Raw genomic sequence first — 15,204 nt, forward strand, 5'->3', positions numbered from 1 at the left:
AGGTCACCTTGGCCATTAGAGGCAGAAGGGGCCAAGGAAACCCCAAGAGAGGATTTGGAGCCAAAAAGGATTTGAACCTGGCAGCAGATGGGGAAACCAGCAAGGGAACCTTCCCGAGGTGGAAAGACCAACTCAAGAAGCTGCTGCCAAAGACAATGGATGGAAATGACCTAAGGAATTCCAGGAAGGAGAGAAACCTGTGGTCCAGGCATCTGGGGAGCTCTTACTGCGGCTTTCAGGGCAGCTGCCATTCACACCAACAATGCTGGGACTGGCAGGAGGCAGAAAGGCTGAAGCACTGAGGTCTGAGAAGGAAATGCCGGCACCACAAGGTTCTGATGTGAGTTGTCTGAGCCAAAATGGGCAAGGGGAGGGCCTGGAGCCCAGATGGCCAGGGAGTGGAAAGACTGATGTGGGCCCCAGCCTTCCCAAGTCACATCCATTCATTCAACATTTCCCAAACGTTTACTGAGCACCTGCAATGTACTCGGCACCTCTGTACCCGGGGGATACAGCTGCGAACCAAACAGACAAAAGCTCCATCTTCCAGGAGTCCACATTCTAGTGGGAAGAGCAGACCATAAGAGACAACCATAAGAAATAAGTCAATCATGCAGCATCAAGACGCAATGAGAGCTATTTAAAACAACAAGACCAGGAATGATGGAGGCAAGGCCGACTATGTAATTTGCAGTGCAAAATGCAAACGTAGGCTGCTGTTCAAAAAAAAGAGAAAAGGTAAGGTACACAGGAAACTTCCTTCATCAATCTCTCTCTCTCATCACTGTGTTTCTGTTTGCTATTTAATGTCTCTCTGAGTAAAGAAAAATTTAAAATTTAAATTATTAGCATGAGTTTTACTATCCATCTTTATATTGTGCAATGCCAGTTTTAAATGCAAATATCAGAGCATTTCACTCATATGTGGAATCATGGAAATCACACAATTTGTATTTCATGGCTCGTCCCCAAGGGTGCCCCAAGCCCGCCAGACGAGGCCAACAGGAAGACTGGAAGGAGGAAGTAACCATTGACCCAGTCACAGAGCGAGGGCGCGCTGCTGGCCACAGGAATACCCTCAGGGTGAAGATTCTCACAGACACTGAGGGGCCCTGCCCCACCAACGAGGACACACCCTCTCTCTGGAGCCTGACAGCTGCCCAGTTCCCCCTCCCAAATCCTCCCTCCTGCCAGATGCTGGCCTGAGGCAGACACCCCAGATGGGGGTGGGGTGTGGGGAAATCAACCCAGGCATCTCCTTCCCACGGGTCCACGGCTCCAACCCCTGGCAGATGGGAGATGTCCTGGGGTCTTTAAATTTCCATCCCAGGATGTGCTTAGTACCTGGATTGGGTTCTTGAAATTTCCATCCCAGGATGTGCTTAGTACCTGGATTGGGGTCTTGCCCCCACTGAGATGTGGCCTCTGGCCAGTCACCCACAAGGTGTGCAGTGGTGCTGCCAGCCCAGGTTGGGGATGGCTGATGCCATGCCCTGTCCCAAGACTCTGTGGGGCACAGGGTCCTGCCAGGCACCAAAGACAGCTGCAGGGAGCAGAGGGGAGCCTGAGGTACTAACACACGGGGGAGCAGGCAGTGAGAGCTGGGACACATGTGAGCGGAGGCCAAGGCTCTGGTGCTCCGTTGTCCCATCAGACTTCTCCTACCAAACACAAATTCAAAGATAAAATTATTAAGAATTTCAAAACAGCAGTGGTGGAGCATAAAATGCCAAGTGTAGAGCCCTTCTGAGCACCTGGCCTGGTGTGCTCCCAGAAGCCAGCCCTGGAGGGAGGAAAGGTTATCATTTTAAATGGATGTTCAGAGAAAGTTTTGTTCAGAAGGTGATATTTGAGCAAAGACTTGAAGAATGAAAGGGAATGAGGCTCTCAGATTTCAGAGGGAAGAATGTTTACGGCAGAGGGAACAGCAAGTGCAAAGGTCCGGGATTGGGTACATGCCTGGTGTGACCAAGGGACAGCAAGCAGGTCCATAAGACTGGAGTTGCAAGGAGGAGGGGCTGGTTGTGCAAGGCCCTGGGGGACAGTTTAAGGACTTGGGCTTTTAGTCTGAGAGAAGCGGGGAGCCAAGGAAGGGTTTTCAGTAGAGGAGTGACACGATCAGACTTAGGTTTTCCAAGGACTCCTGTTGGGTTGAGAGTAGACTATAGGAGTCAGGAGGGTAAGCAGAGGGCTACTGTCATAATCCAGGAGATGGATGATGGTGACTCGGACCAGCCTGGAGGATGAGTAGTCAGATTCTGGATATTTAATAAGAACAATCTAACGAATATTTATTGGGCCCCCGGTATGTTGCCTATGGTCCAAGCAGGAAAGACAAGGTTCCTGCTATTATGGAGATGACATTCTGGTGACGTACAGGCAGATGATAAGCAAAGAAAGGAAGAACAAGAAAAATATTGGACATGTTAGTGCTCTACATAGAATTAAAATCAGGTGACTGGAATACTTCCTCAGATGGGTGGCCAAGGAGGGCCTCTCTGACATGACATTTAGACCGAAATCTGAGAGACAAAAAGGAGCCACTGGGGCTTCCCTGGTGGCACAGTGGTTGAGAGTCTGCCTGCCAATGCAGGGGACACGGGTTCGAGCCCTGGTCTGGGAGGATCCCACATGCCACGGAGCTACTAGGCCCGTGAGCCACAATTACTGAGCCTGCACGTCTGGAGCCTGTGCTCCGCAATAAGAGAGGCCGCGATAATGAGAGGCCCGCACACCGCGATGAAGAGTGGCCCCCACTTGCCGCAACTAGAGAAAGCCCTCGCACAGAAACGAAGACCCAACACAGCCAAAAATAAATAAATAAATAAACCCAAAGTTAAAAAAAAAAAAAAGTTGTGCCATTTAAAAAAAAAAAAAAAAAAAAAGGAGCCACTGTGAGATCAGGGGAAAATTATTCCAAGCAGAGGGCACAGCATGTGCAAAGGCCCTGTGTATTAGTCGGCTCAGGCTGCCATAACAAAATACTGTAGACTGGGTGGCTTCAACAACAGAAGTTTATTTTTCTCACAGTTTGGGAGGCTGGGAAGTCCAAGATCAAGGTGCCCACCAATTCAGTTCCTGGTGAGAGCTCCATTCCTGGCTTACAGACCTTTTTTGCTACGCCCTCCATAGGCTTTCCCAAGTGTGTGCACACAAAGAGAGAGAGAAATTCCTCTTTCCCATTTTACAAGGCTACCAAACCTATCAGATTAGGACCGCACACTCATGACCTCATTTAACTTTCATTTCCTCCTGAAAGTCCTGTCTCCAAATACAATCACATTGGGGGTTAGGGCTTCAACGTGTGAATTTGAGGGGGACATAATTCAGTCCATAGCACCCTGAGCTGGGAAACAAGCTCAGTCAATCCAAGGCAAGACAAAGAGAAGGCCAGGGGCAGGGGGAGAGTGCTTCAGGCTGAGGTGGGAGAGGCAGGCAGCCTTTGCAAGCCAGGCATTGGGATTCTCCTCTAAGTGCTGACCATTTCTGAGCACCTCCTATGTGTCAAGCATGGTGCTAACAGCCCTGTGGGCATGATCTCATTTAATCATCACAGTGAACCCAGGAGGTAGATATTATCTCTGCCCATTTTACAGGTAAGGAGACTGAAGCTGGAGCAGCAGTGTTCAGAGAATGGAGACGCCTTCCACTTACCTGTCGGTGCTCAGGCCCCCAGGAGGTGAGGACAGAAGGGCCCTTAGCTGAGCCAGGAAGATGGGTCCTCCAGACACGGTGGCCTCAGTAACGGACACTGGATTCAATACAACCGAGGCCTACTGAGCCCTTGGTCCTGATGAGGGTCACTATGAGGCCTCAGTGTAAATCAGGCACAGTCCCAGCAAGTGAGGACAGGGCTTTTCAAGCTCAGGTTCTCAAGTCCTCTAAATCCAAATTTCCTGGGGCACAGATTCTTGGGCCTCACCTGTGGATACAGAAACTCTGAATGTGTTGCCTAGGAATTTGCATTTTTAACAAGCACCCCAGGGGAACCACAGCTGTAGGGGGAGGGAGCAAGGCCTGTGGGCAAGCAGCCGGTAAAGGGGCCCCCAGGGAGACACGCATCCACCACATCCGCTGGCCTGGGAAGTATAGCTCAATGGCTTGGGCTGGGCACTGAATGGGGAGGGCTCTCCCAGGGTGGAGCTGGGGGAGGGAAGGAGAAGGCATTGCAAGAGGAGGGAGCTGCCTGGGCACAGGCTGGCATGACTAAAGGAGAGAAGGGCAGGAGGTGAGAGGAGCTTGTACACAAGCTTTCTTGGATCCCACTGTGACCAAGGGACACTGGGACCGGGCTTGGCTTCATTAGCCTGCAACAGCTGGGGGGACAGGACTATAGTAAATTGGCCCCTGTTGGCTTCAGAGGTAGCCCCCCACCTCACTTAGGTCCCCAAGAGCCACTGATGGATAGGTCAGCTGGGCCCACTACCCCAGCTTCTCTTCTTCCTTCTGAGGGAGGTCGCAGGCTTTTATCCCAGAGAACAAAGGGTCTGGAGGCTTGGGGGAGGGGGATGAGTAAGGACCTCTGTGTGGGGCATGACTGACCTTACAGCCCGTCCCCGGGTGGCCCTCGATGTGCTGGCCTGGCGCAGGCGGCCGGCAGGGGAGGCCACCTGTGATGGCTGCTCTTCTGCTCAGAGCAGTCACACTGGGAGGGGCGCTGGAGCTGGGTGGCTCACAAGAGCAGACTGTTAAATATTCAGGAATTTGGCAATCTGGCTGTTAAACTTTTGGTAACTTGAAGTTGGCCACGGTGGCCGTATTTACACCATGGACATTGGCAGAGCCGATTGATCAGCACTCCACCGACAAGGGAGCCACGGCCATGGGCACCTCAGGGCAGGGAGCCTGTCCCACACACAGCCTCTGCGCAAGCCCTGCGCTGGGCCCGGGAAACATCCAGGTACATCAGACGCGCTCAAGGAGCCCTGCTCTCAGGGAGCAAGCAGTCTAGCAGGGAGACAGAAAAGACAACCTGGGGACTTCTAGACCAGAGGGATGACACTAACAACGGTCTCTCCCATGTGTCATGAGGCTGGGAACTTTTCACACATCACCTCTACTCCTCATCGTACGTCCCACTGTACAGATGGGAAATATGAAGCCCAATAGTATGAAATCATCTGCCCAGGATCACACAGCTGGCAAGGTCAGGTCTAAAATCCTCATTGTTTTGACCCCTGAGCCTGTCAGTAGCCTTAACTGCTGCAACGTCCTGCCTCCACGTTTCACGTTGCACTTGGGGCACAGAGCAGGGAGCATCTAACCCTGCCTAGGGCAGGTGCAGGGGTGGCATGGGAAAAGGTTTCCCAGGAGTGGACATTTGGTCTGGGTCTTGAAGGATGAATAGGAGTTTGCCAGTTTTAGGGCAAAGTAGAGAAAGGCATGCCAGGTGGAAGGAAAAGGCATGGAGTTGTAAGTGGGCATAGGAAGTTTGAGGGAAGAGAGAACAGGGTGCTTTGATGAGAGTGTGTGATGGGGAAGGAAGGTTGGAATTTTAGTGAGAAGGGCCTTGAAAGCCAGGCAAAGAGATTGGGTCTTTATCCTGCAGGCTTTGGGAGCCACAGAATTTGAAAGTTCCTAGAACTATGGAAATATTATGGCGGGGTTGCTATGATGTCTCTTTTTACAAAATCCCCTGAAGCAGTGCTTCTCAAACCATCTGTGGAGAAGGACTGTTCTTTAAAATTTTCTAATCTGTCACAGACCAATACTTTTGTTAAATACAAGGAAAATGAATTACTAGAAAAATAAAATTTAAAAAATACAAGCCTATTTTTCTCATTATGAGATTCAAGACAAAATTACTCTATCAAATTGCTCTACAAGTTCTCAACCTTTAATTTCTGCACCCACTTTGATAGAGATGAGCTTGGCCAGGGATCTTTGTTACAGGCACAGGTTGAGGACAACACAGGCTCTCCCAGTAAGAGTTAAGTACTCTCAAACAAATCCCACTCTGGAGATGAGGAATCTGCTGCTCAGAAAAGGCAAGTGGGTGGCCCAGGATCACACAGCTGGTGAGGGACGGGGCTGGGATTCAAACCTGGGGCTTTCTGCCTTGCTGCACTCGACCCACGTGGCAGGTGCAGCCCAGCCCCTCGGCAGAGCCTTGTCCCAGTCCCTTAGCCTTATCCCTCCCCTTAACACGAGGTCAAGAGCCCTGCAGATGGGGGAATGGAGTCAAGGTAAGAAGGGAACTTCCTTGCCCAGGGTCCACCGTAAGAGGGTGGCAGAGGCGGCCAGCCTCCAGGTCTCCTGACACCAGCCTGTGCTCAGTTTCGCCACTCTGCCTACCTTCGTGTCTGTGCAATGACCTCCAGGCCGGACAGTGCCAAGGAGGGCAGGGGTAGGAGAGGCACGAAGAGGCAGGGAACTCATCAGTTGCTGGCAATTACACGGTGCTTTGTTATTCTTAATTAGCTCAGCAGCTCCATAGCCAGAGGCATCCCTATGGATGCCCAGGCTGAGAAGGAGACAGCTGCTGGTCCCACCCAGCAAGGCGGTCTGGGCCAGTAGGGACCCCTCAGGAGCACCTCCCCCAGCCCCTTTAGGTGCTGCTGCTTCTCCAACTGCAGAGGGTCACCCACTTGCTGGGTGCACTCTAAGAACCAGAGGACAGAACTTAAGTCAAGCCCTTGGATGTGTATTGAGCACCTCCCTTGTGCCAGGCACTGGTCAGCTGCTCTCAAGTACCCTGGGGAGAAGGACGGTTTCCAGCCCCCGTGCTTGAGGCATGCTCAGCTGCTGGGGAAAGCAGTTTCACCAAAAACCATAAAAAATGAATGATAACCAGTGTTACCATTTACTGAGCACTTGTCACATGCCAGGCATGGGGCTAAGCATTTCCCATATATTATCTCACCGCAGCCTTGCAAAGCCCTCTAAAGCAGGTAATATCCTCATTGTCCAGAGGAGGAAACCGAGCCCCAGTTAGCTAAAGTTGCGTGTATATGGATGGAGGCTCTGATTTTAGAGCCCAGGTGTATAGAACTCCAAGGTCAAACAGTTGTCTAGGAGTGTGTGTGTGTGTGTGTGCACGCGCGCGCCTACTGGGGAGGGAAGACAGGTGTGTGGGTAGCTGTGACTGTAGGTGTTGGGGAGGAAGCCAACCAGATGTTCTGGGCAGAGGTGAGGAGGCGACCTGGACCTGGCTGGATGTTTCTGCACGCGGAAGGAGCATGGAAAAGGTCTGAGGAGGGAAGCGTTCCAAGGCAACTGGTTGGGGCTGCTGGGACGGTGGGACACAGCAGGCAGGAGAGGAGGCCCTGTGGGCTGGGTGAAAGGTCAGAGCCAAGTCTAATCAGAAATCCCAGGGCAGTAACCCAGGTTCCCTCAGATTCCCTGGGAAAGGGCTGTCTCCCACCTGGGTCTGAGGGGAGTGGGGGTGGGGGGAGCAATGAGGAGAGGTTGAACTACCCACAGCTCAGACTGGGCCAGGCTGGTTCCAATCCCAAGAGAGCTCCCATCCCTGGGAGCCAGTCGGGAATTATGGTAATAATAACCACTCCATCTTCACTGTTCACCCAGTGAGGAAAGTGATTTTAGTTTTATTAAAATATGTGACATAAATAGCACTTATTATATGCCAAGCATAATTCTAAAGATGTCCCAAATGTTAACTCTTTTAATCCTTACAGCCACCCATTTTTACAGATAAGGAAACTGAGGACTGTGGAATTTAAATGACTTGCCTAAGGTTATAAAGTAGGGAAATGGGGGAGATGGGATCCCAGACTCCAGTGTCCATGGGTTTCACCACTGTGCTTTGCTGGTGGGGGGAGTGGGGGCGGCGGAACACACACTCTGCTGTAAAAACTCCCATTTTACAGATGGAAAAACTGAGACCTAGTCAGGTGAAGAGACTAGCTCAGGAAAACAGATTATTTGAGGAAATCAGGGCTCCTGACCCCAGTCTAAGGCTTTGGTCTTGGTCCCACCACAAGCCCAAGTGATAGCTGGAGAGAAGCTGAGAGCCCTCCCAGCTCCCTGGCACCCACTATCTCACTGGGGTCCCATGAGGGCCCAGTAGGGGAGAAAACAGTAAGATCACAATTCTGATACCATTTTCCTAAAGACAAAAGCCAGTTACTCCCATAGGTAGCTTTTCCCTCACTTTTATTTTTTTTTCCTTTCTGATTATTAAAGAACATATGATCACTGTAAAAATTTTTACAAAGTTAGATCAGATAAACAAAAAAGAAAACAAAAAAGAAAAGCAACCTTAAAACTCTTTCTTGAATACTGGTGTACTGTCAAGATTTCTTTGCTCCCTCTGTTTTCATAAGCATCCAAGCTAGGAGGCAAGAGACTTGGCTTCTGGTCCAGGCTTGCTGTGTGACCCTGGGCAAGTCTCTGCCCTTTTCTGGGCCTCAGGCTCCTCACTTGTGAAATGAGGGTTTGGACATGGTGACCTCAGAGGAGGCCCCTCACAGCTCTGACCTTCTGTTTCTGCTTCTGTTTCTGGGACTGGCAGACGGGGCACAAGCAGGCTGCCCCTCTGTGGGGGATGCATGGCTGACAGCTCCCAGCAGGTCACCTCCGGGAGGATGCGATGGCCCTGGAAACAGCCTTCACTGCAGCACAGAGTGCCCAGGCTTGCCTGCTTACCGGGCCCATATGGTACCCCCTGCCAGCCGGACACCACCAGCTGCCCTTCACCAGCCAGCCCTGGGTGATTACTTTTCCTTCAGGCTCCAGAATGTTCTCTCTGCCCCAGGGCCTAGCTGGCTCAGGGCTGGGGGACTCTGCCCTGCGGACCTCCCTACACATCACCATAGCCCTTTGCAGGAGAAGTTAGCCTGATGTGGTGAAAAGCTCGAGAGAGGATGGAAGGGAGGGAAGAAGGGAGGAAGGAAAGAAACACTGACTGTATTCCAACTCCATTTGGACCCCTTGCTAGGCATTTGGGATTCAGAAATAAATCAGAAAAACTTATTGCCCTTGAAGGACACAAAGTCTGGTGGAAGCAAATAGAGTAGAAACGGGCAGCTGCAACACTGCTGAAAGCTCAGGCCTGTGGCATCCCACAAGGAGAAGCCTGACTGATGGTAGTCGGGAAAGCTTCCTGGAGGAGGCAAGTTTATAGGTGAATTCTTCTTAAGGAGAAGACTCAGACTTTCCAACTCATGTTATTTATTACAGACAGCCCTGTGGAATAGGTATTGTTGCCCCTTATACAGATGAGGCTCAGAAAGGTGAATTCACAACCACCAAAAGGAGGAAAGCTGAGTTCAGACTCCTGGCATTCTACTGTAGCCTAAGGCACTGGGTTTGAGTTCGATCCTGGCCTCTGACTTGCAGAGACCTGCAGTGAGTGCTTCTCTCCCAGGCCTTGGGCTCTTATCTGTAAAGTGGGTCTACTGCTGGCTGCAGTGTTGCTGAAGCAAAGGACATAATGGCCGAAAAAGCACTTAGCTTATAGAGGAATGCCAGCCTCCCTGTCCCGCTGGTGACAGCACAGTCCTGTTTTTCCCCCAACATGGGAACAGGACTCCTGCCTTCTGAGCCAGAAGCAATCCCAGAGACGGAAGTTCACCTTACTGATGCAACATGCCCACCCCCCAGAAGCCAGGCTGTGGCCTGGATATATGTGCTCTCCTTTTGACTCCCTTTGGTAAAGCCTGACAGGAAGGTACAGGATTCTAGAGAGAATTCGAAATCCTGGACTTAGAACATCTGTGCTTGAGGAATTCTAGAATCCAGACTCCTCTTGAAGTGCCTCCTATCAAGCAGGGCAGGCTCTGGGTCAAGGTCTGGTAGATTGGAAGGATCACTAGAGACAGGATCTCATCTCACTTTACAGATAAAGATTAAGACCCAGAGAGGGGAAGGATTTGCCTGAGGTCAGTCACACTGAAAGTCAGTGCTAGAACTAAGACTCCTTTCCCCACACCTCAGAGCATAACACCAAGGCCACACCACCTCTGAGGCTACTTGGGGAGTAGGGTGGGCAGGGGGCAGCCCAGAGTGCCCAGGTGGTTCCAGGGAGCAGGCTGAGTCTGTTGGGTGAGTAAAGTGCCCAACGGGTCTTGCTAAGGCAAACTTTATACTCCGGCCCTGTTCCCAGCAAAGTGCTACCACTGTCAGCTCTCTTTCCAAGCCTCCCACTGCAGTGGGCATCACCTTCCTCTTGGACAAGCCCATTCTCTCCCGTCCTCAGTCTCCCCATCTGTAAAATGGTCTCCAAGTAACTTTCAGCTGTCTAGAAATCCTAGCCCAGCGTCTCCCGCGGCGGGAGCAGCGGCTCTCGGACCCTCAGCCTCCTACCTGGTGGGAAATAAGGGGTTTGGGGAGAGAGAGGAAAAGAGGGGGCGTCTAGGGCTTTCGGCTTGCTGCCTCAGGGGCGCCCTTTGTCTGGACAGCCTTGGGGAAATGGGGCAGAGACCGGGCGGGGCGGGGCCGGGGGCGGGGCCTGGCCGGCCCTCGCCCCGCCCCGGCGGACGTCGGCGCGGAGCTCGCGCCGGGGAGGGGAGGAGCGCGGAGCCCGTGAGACGCCTGGCCCCGGCGGAAAGTTTTCCCTGACGGAGTTTTGGCGGCGGCGGCGGCGGCGGCGGCGGCGGCGGCGGCGGCGGCGGCGGCGGCCCGAGCTGCCATGGACGCGCTCAAGTCCGCCGGGCGGGCGCTGATCAGGAGCCCCAGCCTCGCCAAGCAGAGCTGGGGGGGCGGCGGCCGGCACCGGAGTGAGTGCGTGCGCGACCACCGGGGCCCGGCGGGGGCCGGGCGGGGGTCGGGGCGCACGGACCCTCCTCCTCAGAGCCCCGGGGGGGAGAGGCAGGGCCTGACTCGCGCCCCGTGGCCGGGAGCGACCTTACCCGGCCCTGCGGGATTCGGGGTCGCCGAGGGTCAAGCTGTGTTCCTACTCCCGTCCCCATTCTATGCGGCTGGGGAGGAAGGGCAGAAGCTGGGGGAAGAAACCGGACCTCGGGGTCCCAAGGTGCGAGCTGCAGTCGGAGGGAGGTTGCAGGTCAGAGGAAGAGACCTGCGCGACCCCAGCACGTACCCTCTTTGGACAGCCAGGGGAGGCAGGAGCTCAGCGTCGGTACCCGGGGGAGGGGGCATGGGGCAGGGGCTTGGGAAGATACCCCCATCCCGCACCCCAGCACTCTGGCCCCGAGGTCAGCGGCCGGCGGGAGCCCCCTTGCCCCCTTCCCCTAGTCCAATCCACGAGGTCACCTTTTGACTCCCGGGCGCCCAGAAACCGACTCAGTGTGAGCCCGGGTTTGCAGGTACCTACTTGAAGTTGGGGGCGAGGCTCAACCTGGGGTCTCGGGAGGTACCTGCCACACACCGGCCCATCTAGACCCCGTTGTCCCCTCCTCTGGCTGGATCCAGGTGGTGCCAAGGCCGGCCTCCTGGCTATTTTTGAAACCTGTTTGTTTCTCGCACCTCCCCGCTTGAACTTCCGATGTCCCTGGGCGCCTGGGCGAATGGCAGACTCTGCCGCCACCTCTCCCAGGGGCGTCTGGGAGCCTGGGAGGAACCCCACCCGGCCCCCCCTCCTCTCCCTGTCTCCAGTTACTCTCAGGGAACCCGTCACCTGGCACCCTCCCCTGAGGCCTGAGAAACCCGGCCCTTTCCACGAGGAGAAACGGAGGGGCTTGTCTGGGGTCACTCAAGCCTTCCTGGTAGATATGGAGCCAAAGCCAGGACTCCTGCACACTGCCCCCCATGCCCCAACCGCCTGGGACCCTGGCCTTTCCAGGCACCAGGAAGCCGCTGTCAGTACAGTCACACCCCACCCCCTTCCCTCTTGGCCTTCCAGGGCTCCGCCAGGGGAGCCCTAGTTCGCTAGGCCCAGGAGAGGCCCAGGAGTGCCAGCGTGTCTGGGCCTAGGGAGCCTGCCCTGCCCCGCCTCTTGCCTGGCTCTGTGGTTCCAGCTGTGCCTGCCTCCTAAACCAAGACAAGACTGGCATTGGGAACGTGGGCTGGTGTCTACTGGTAGGGGTGGGGTCAGAGACCATTAGGACTGGACTAGGCCAGGGATGCACCCATCTCCCACATTTATTGACTCCCAAAATAGCTCCTTTAAATATTTGTGGGATTTGATCAGGACTGAGAATGACGGCCTGTTGCAGTGGGGGAACCGTGCAGTTTTCTCTAGGGATGAGGGAGGGGGGCGGGGCTCTGGGCAAGGGAAGGAAACGTAGGAGCCCCCCTTCCCTTGGTATCCCTCACTCAATATGGGGAAGGGTGAGAGTTAGCCACCTTGGATGGTGGAAAAGAGTTTCTCCTGCCTGCTCTGATGTTGGACAAGTCACTTGTCCTTTCTGAACCTCAGTTTCCTCATCCGCAAAATGGGCATAACAATTCTAACCCAGTAGGGATGTTGAGAAGGTTGTTGACAATAACGCTTCCTTCTGGCACCTAACTGGTGGTTTCCTTCTTCCCCATTCCCCTTCTCGCTGCCTGTCATGTGGACCTTCAACCTGATACTTAATGTGGTGGAAAGAGTTTTGGGGGCTCAGAGCCTGTCTACGTCTGTGGAGGAAAGAAAAGGAGAGCCCCCTTCCTATTAGGCAGACCCCAGTAAGCCCAGAGTGCCATCCTGGAGCCTTCTGGACCCAGAATAAGCAAGGGCGAATCCCCACCTGTCCCTGGTTATTAAGTCAGTTTTCTGATCTGTAAATTGTTAATAACAGGAGTACCCACCACAGATTTTTTTTTGGGGGGTGCAGGTTAACTGAAATCATGTTTTGCCTGGCATAGAGAAAAAGTTCAATAAATGGTAACTACTGCTTTTGTCCCTCTACCTTTTACATAGTGTTTTTGCTTCCATTATTGCATTTGCTCCTCTGAGGTGACAGAGCAGGGCTTCTTATTAGATTCATTTCTCAGATAAAGGAGCCTGAGGCTCAGGGAAGTGGAGTCACTGGCCCCGACAGAGTGCTTCCAAGAGCCAGCTGCAAATCTGTAGCCCAGGGGTCTTACCAGTGTGGCCTCATGGACTCTGGCCACGGGAGTGACTGGGGCAGGGCTGGCAGCCCCTGAGGACAGTGGTGGCCACAAGTAGAGAGCGATGCCATGGGGTGTGTCTGGGGTGGAAGTGCTGGGGCAGCCTGGCCTGTGGTGGTGTCCCAGCCAGGCCTTGGAGCCAACCCTCAAGAAGCTCTGAGCCCTGTGCTTGAGTTTTGGGGCCAGACTGAAGCCACTGGAGTTAAGGTTAGAGTTTTTTTTTTTTTATGTTTATTTTTTATTTATTTATTTTTTCTTATCAGTCATCCATTTTATACACATCGGTGTATACAAGGTTAGATTTGATACCCGCTATCGGCTGTGACTCGCTCCTCACCCCTCAAGGTCCTCAGCTGGGATTAGCATGATCATTGTTTAATTTGCAGAGAAACTGAAGCCCAGAGAAGGACTTGCCTGAGGTCCCAGAGCAAAGCCAGCAGCAGACAGCCTTCTTTGCCCTGAACCTCACGGCCCCCTGTCTCCCAGTTAGTGCTGACTTTGAAGGAGGGCTCTCTCCTTCTCCCACACATGGCTTTTCCCCCATCTCTTTGGGAACCATAAATATTCTGTCTCAGTCCTTGGCCTGGGTTTTCCTTTCTTCCAGCTGCCTGGAAGGATGGTTCACCCTGGCCCCTCAGTACCCTTATTTCCAAGAGGAGTCCCTCTGACCCTCGGGCTCCTCCACGGGTAGTCAGAGAACTCCATGAGAATGGGTAAAAAATCTGAGGTGCAGGTTTCAACAAAGCTGGTTCATGGTGGTAGGCGGGGGACAGAAGATCTATTCGTCCTTATTTATAATGTTTATAATGAAAAATATAGATAAACCCCAAACCATAATATGTATTGAGCACTGACTGTGTGTCGGGCACTGATAGAGGTGTTGGGGAGTCTGGGGAATGCGTCCATCTCTCTTCGGATAGCGCCAGCCCTCTGGGGGAGGAGGTAGACAGCATGACCAGGGTGCAGATGAGTGGGGTGCTTGTGGGTGGTGGTGACGCCAAGAGGAGAAAGATAAAGCGGGTGAGGAAATGATGGGTGGTGTCTTTGGGTTCTTCTAGAAGCAGATGCTGAGATAGGGATCTGAGTAAAGTCACTTATTTGGGAAGAGATCCCAGGATATGTTCTTAGGAGAAGCGAGAAGGGAAAGGAGTCCAAAGAGTGGACAACATGAAGCCAGTTTCCACTGTGGGCGGCTGGGACGCCACCTGTGGGGAGCTCTGGAGCAGTTACTCCATTTGCGGGGCAGTTCCCGTCAGTGGTGGGAGTGGGGCTGCTGGGAACAGGAGCTCTTTCTGCCCCAGCCCGCGTGGGCCTCTGAGTCTCCGGCAGCCAGAGAGTGGCGTGTCAGGTGGCGTGTGTGGAAATGGTACCCACCGAGGAGATAAAGGTGGGGCACTGAGAGTGTCAGTGCAGGGGGTCAGGGAAGGCCTCTCGGAGGAGGTGTGAACACACATATGAATACAGTACAAGGAGGGAGGAATCTGGGAACAGCATTCCAGCCAGAGGGAACAGCAAGTGCAAGGGACATTTAACTGGAGGCTGGGACGCTGCTTCTCACAGGTCTGGCGGCTGAGGGAGGGGCGTGTGGCTTGAAGGAGTCAGGTCACCCACTGCCCACTGAAAGTGAGCCAGACGCTCCTTTCAGGCAGCCTCCAGGGCAGGATACCCATTCTTCCTGGGTGATCCCGAGCCTGGCCCTGCTCATGGGAAGGGGCTTGGTGGGCTGCAGGAGAGGGCAACGAGCACAGCTATGGGACTCAAGGCCCAGCACTGTGGATTATGAGTCGTGGCCAGACACCTCTGAGCGTCTTCATCTGTGAAATGGGAGTCCTAATATATCCTTGACTCTTTTCATAAAGTACTGCAAATGGCTATGTACACATTAAAGCTCTTTGCACTTGACCCTTGGTAATGACACAACACTCACACTCGGTATCTACCAGGCACCGTTCTAAGCCCACCTCATGTGTATGCTAGTTTCATCCTCACAACAACCCCATAGGGTGGGTACAGTTGTTGTCCCCATTTTTAAATGAGGAAACCAAGGACCAGGGAGGTAGAGTGACTATGAACCCCACAGCCCGTCTCCAGACCTCATCATTTTAACCCTGACAGCATATTTTTCTCTTACAGTATAAGTAAGTACTTAGGAATGGTAGCTGCTGCTATTATCTTTTTTTTTTTTTTTTGGCCGTGCCCCAGGGCTTGCAGGATCTTACTTCCCCGACCAGGGATTGAACCCGGGCCCCCGCA

The 15,204-nt window shown here is 53.4% G+C and overlaps 1 protein-coding gene across 5 annotated transcripts in view; it reads left to right on the forward strand.

Annotated features, from left to right (window-relative positions):
• Nucleotides 1–10,554: 10,554 nt before the first annotated feature.
• LDLRAP1 (low density lipoprotein receptor adaptor protein 1) overlaps nt 10,555–15,204 on the forward strand; it is a 48,120-nt gene continuing 43,470 nt past the window's right edge. For all 5 annotated transcript variants that reach the window (XR_009009194.1, XR_009009195.1, XM_057552390.1 and 2 more), the window contains exon 1: nt 10,555–10,679. Coding sequence is in view for 3 of the 5 variants with exons in the window: in XM_057552390.1 (XP_057408373.1) it covers nt 10,592–10,679 (88 nt within the window). In the remaining 2 variants the exon portion in view is untranslated. The remainder of the gene's footprint in view (nt 10,680–15,204) is intronic.

This window comes from Balaenoptera acutorostrata, chromosome 1, assembly GCF_949987535.1.
Source record: "Balaenoptera acutorostrata chromosome 1, mBalAcu1.1, whole genome shotgun sequence".
Classification (NCBI taxonomy): domain Eukaryota; kingdom Metazoa; phylum Chordata; class Mammalia; order Artiodactyla; family Balaenopteridae; genus Balaenoptera; species Balaenoptera acutorostrata.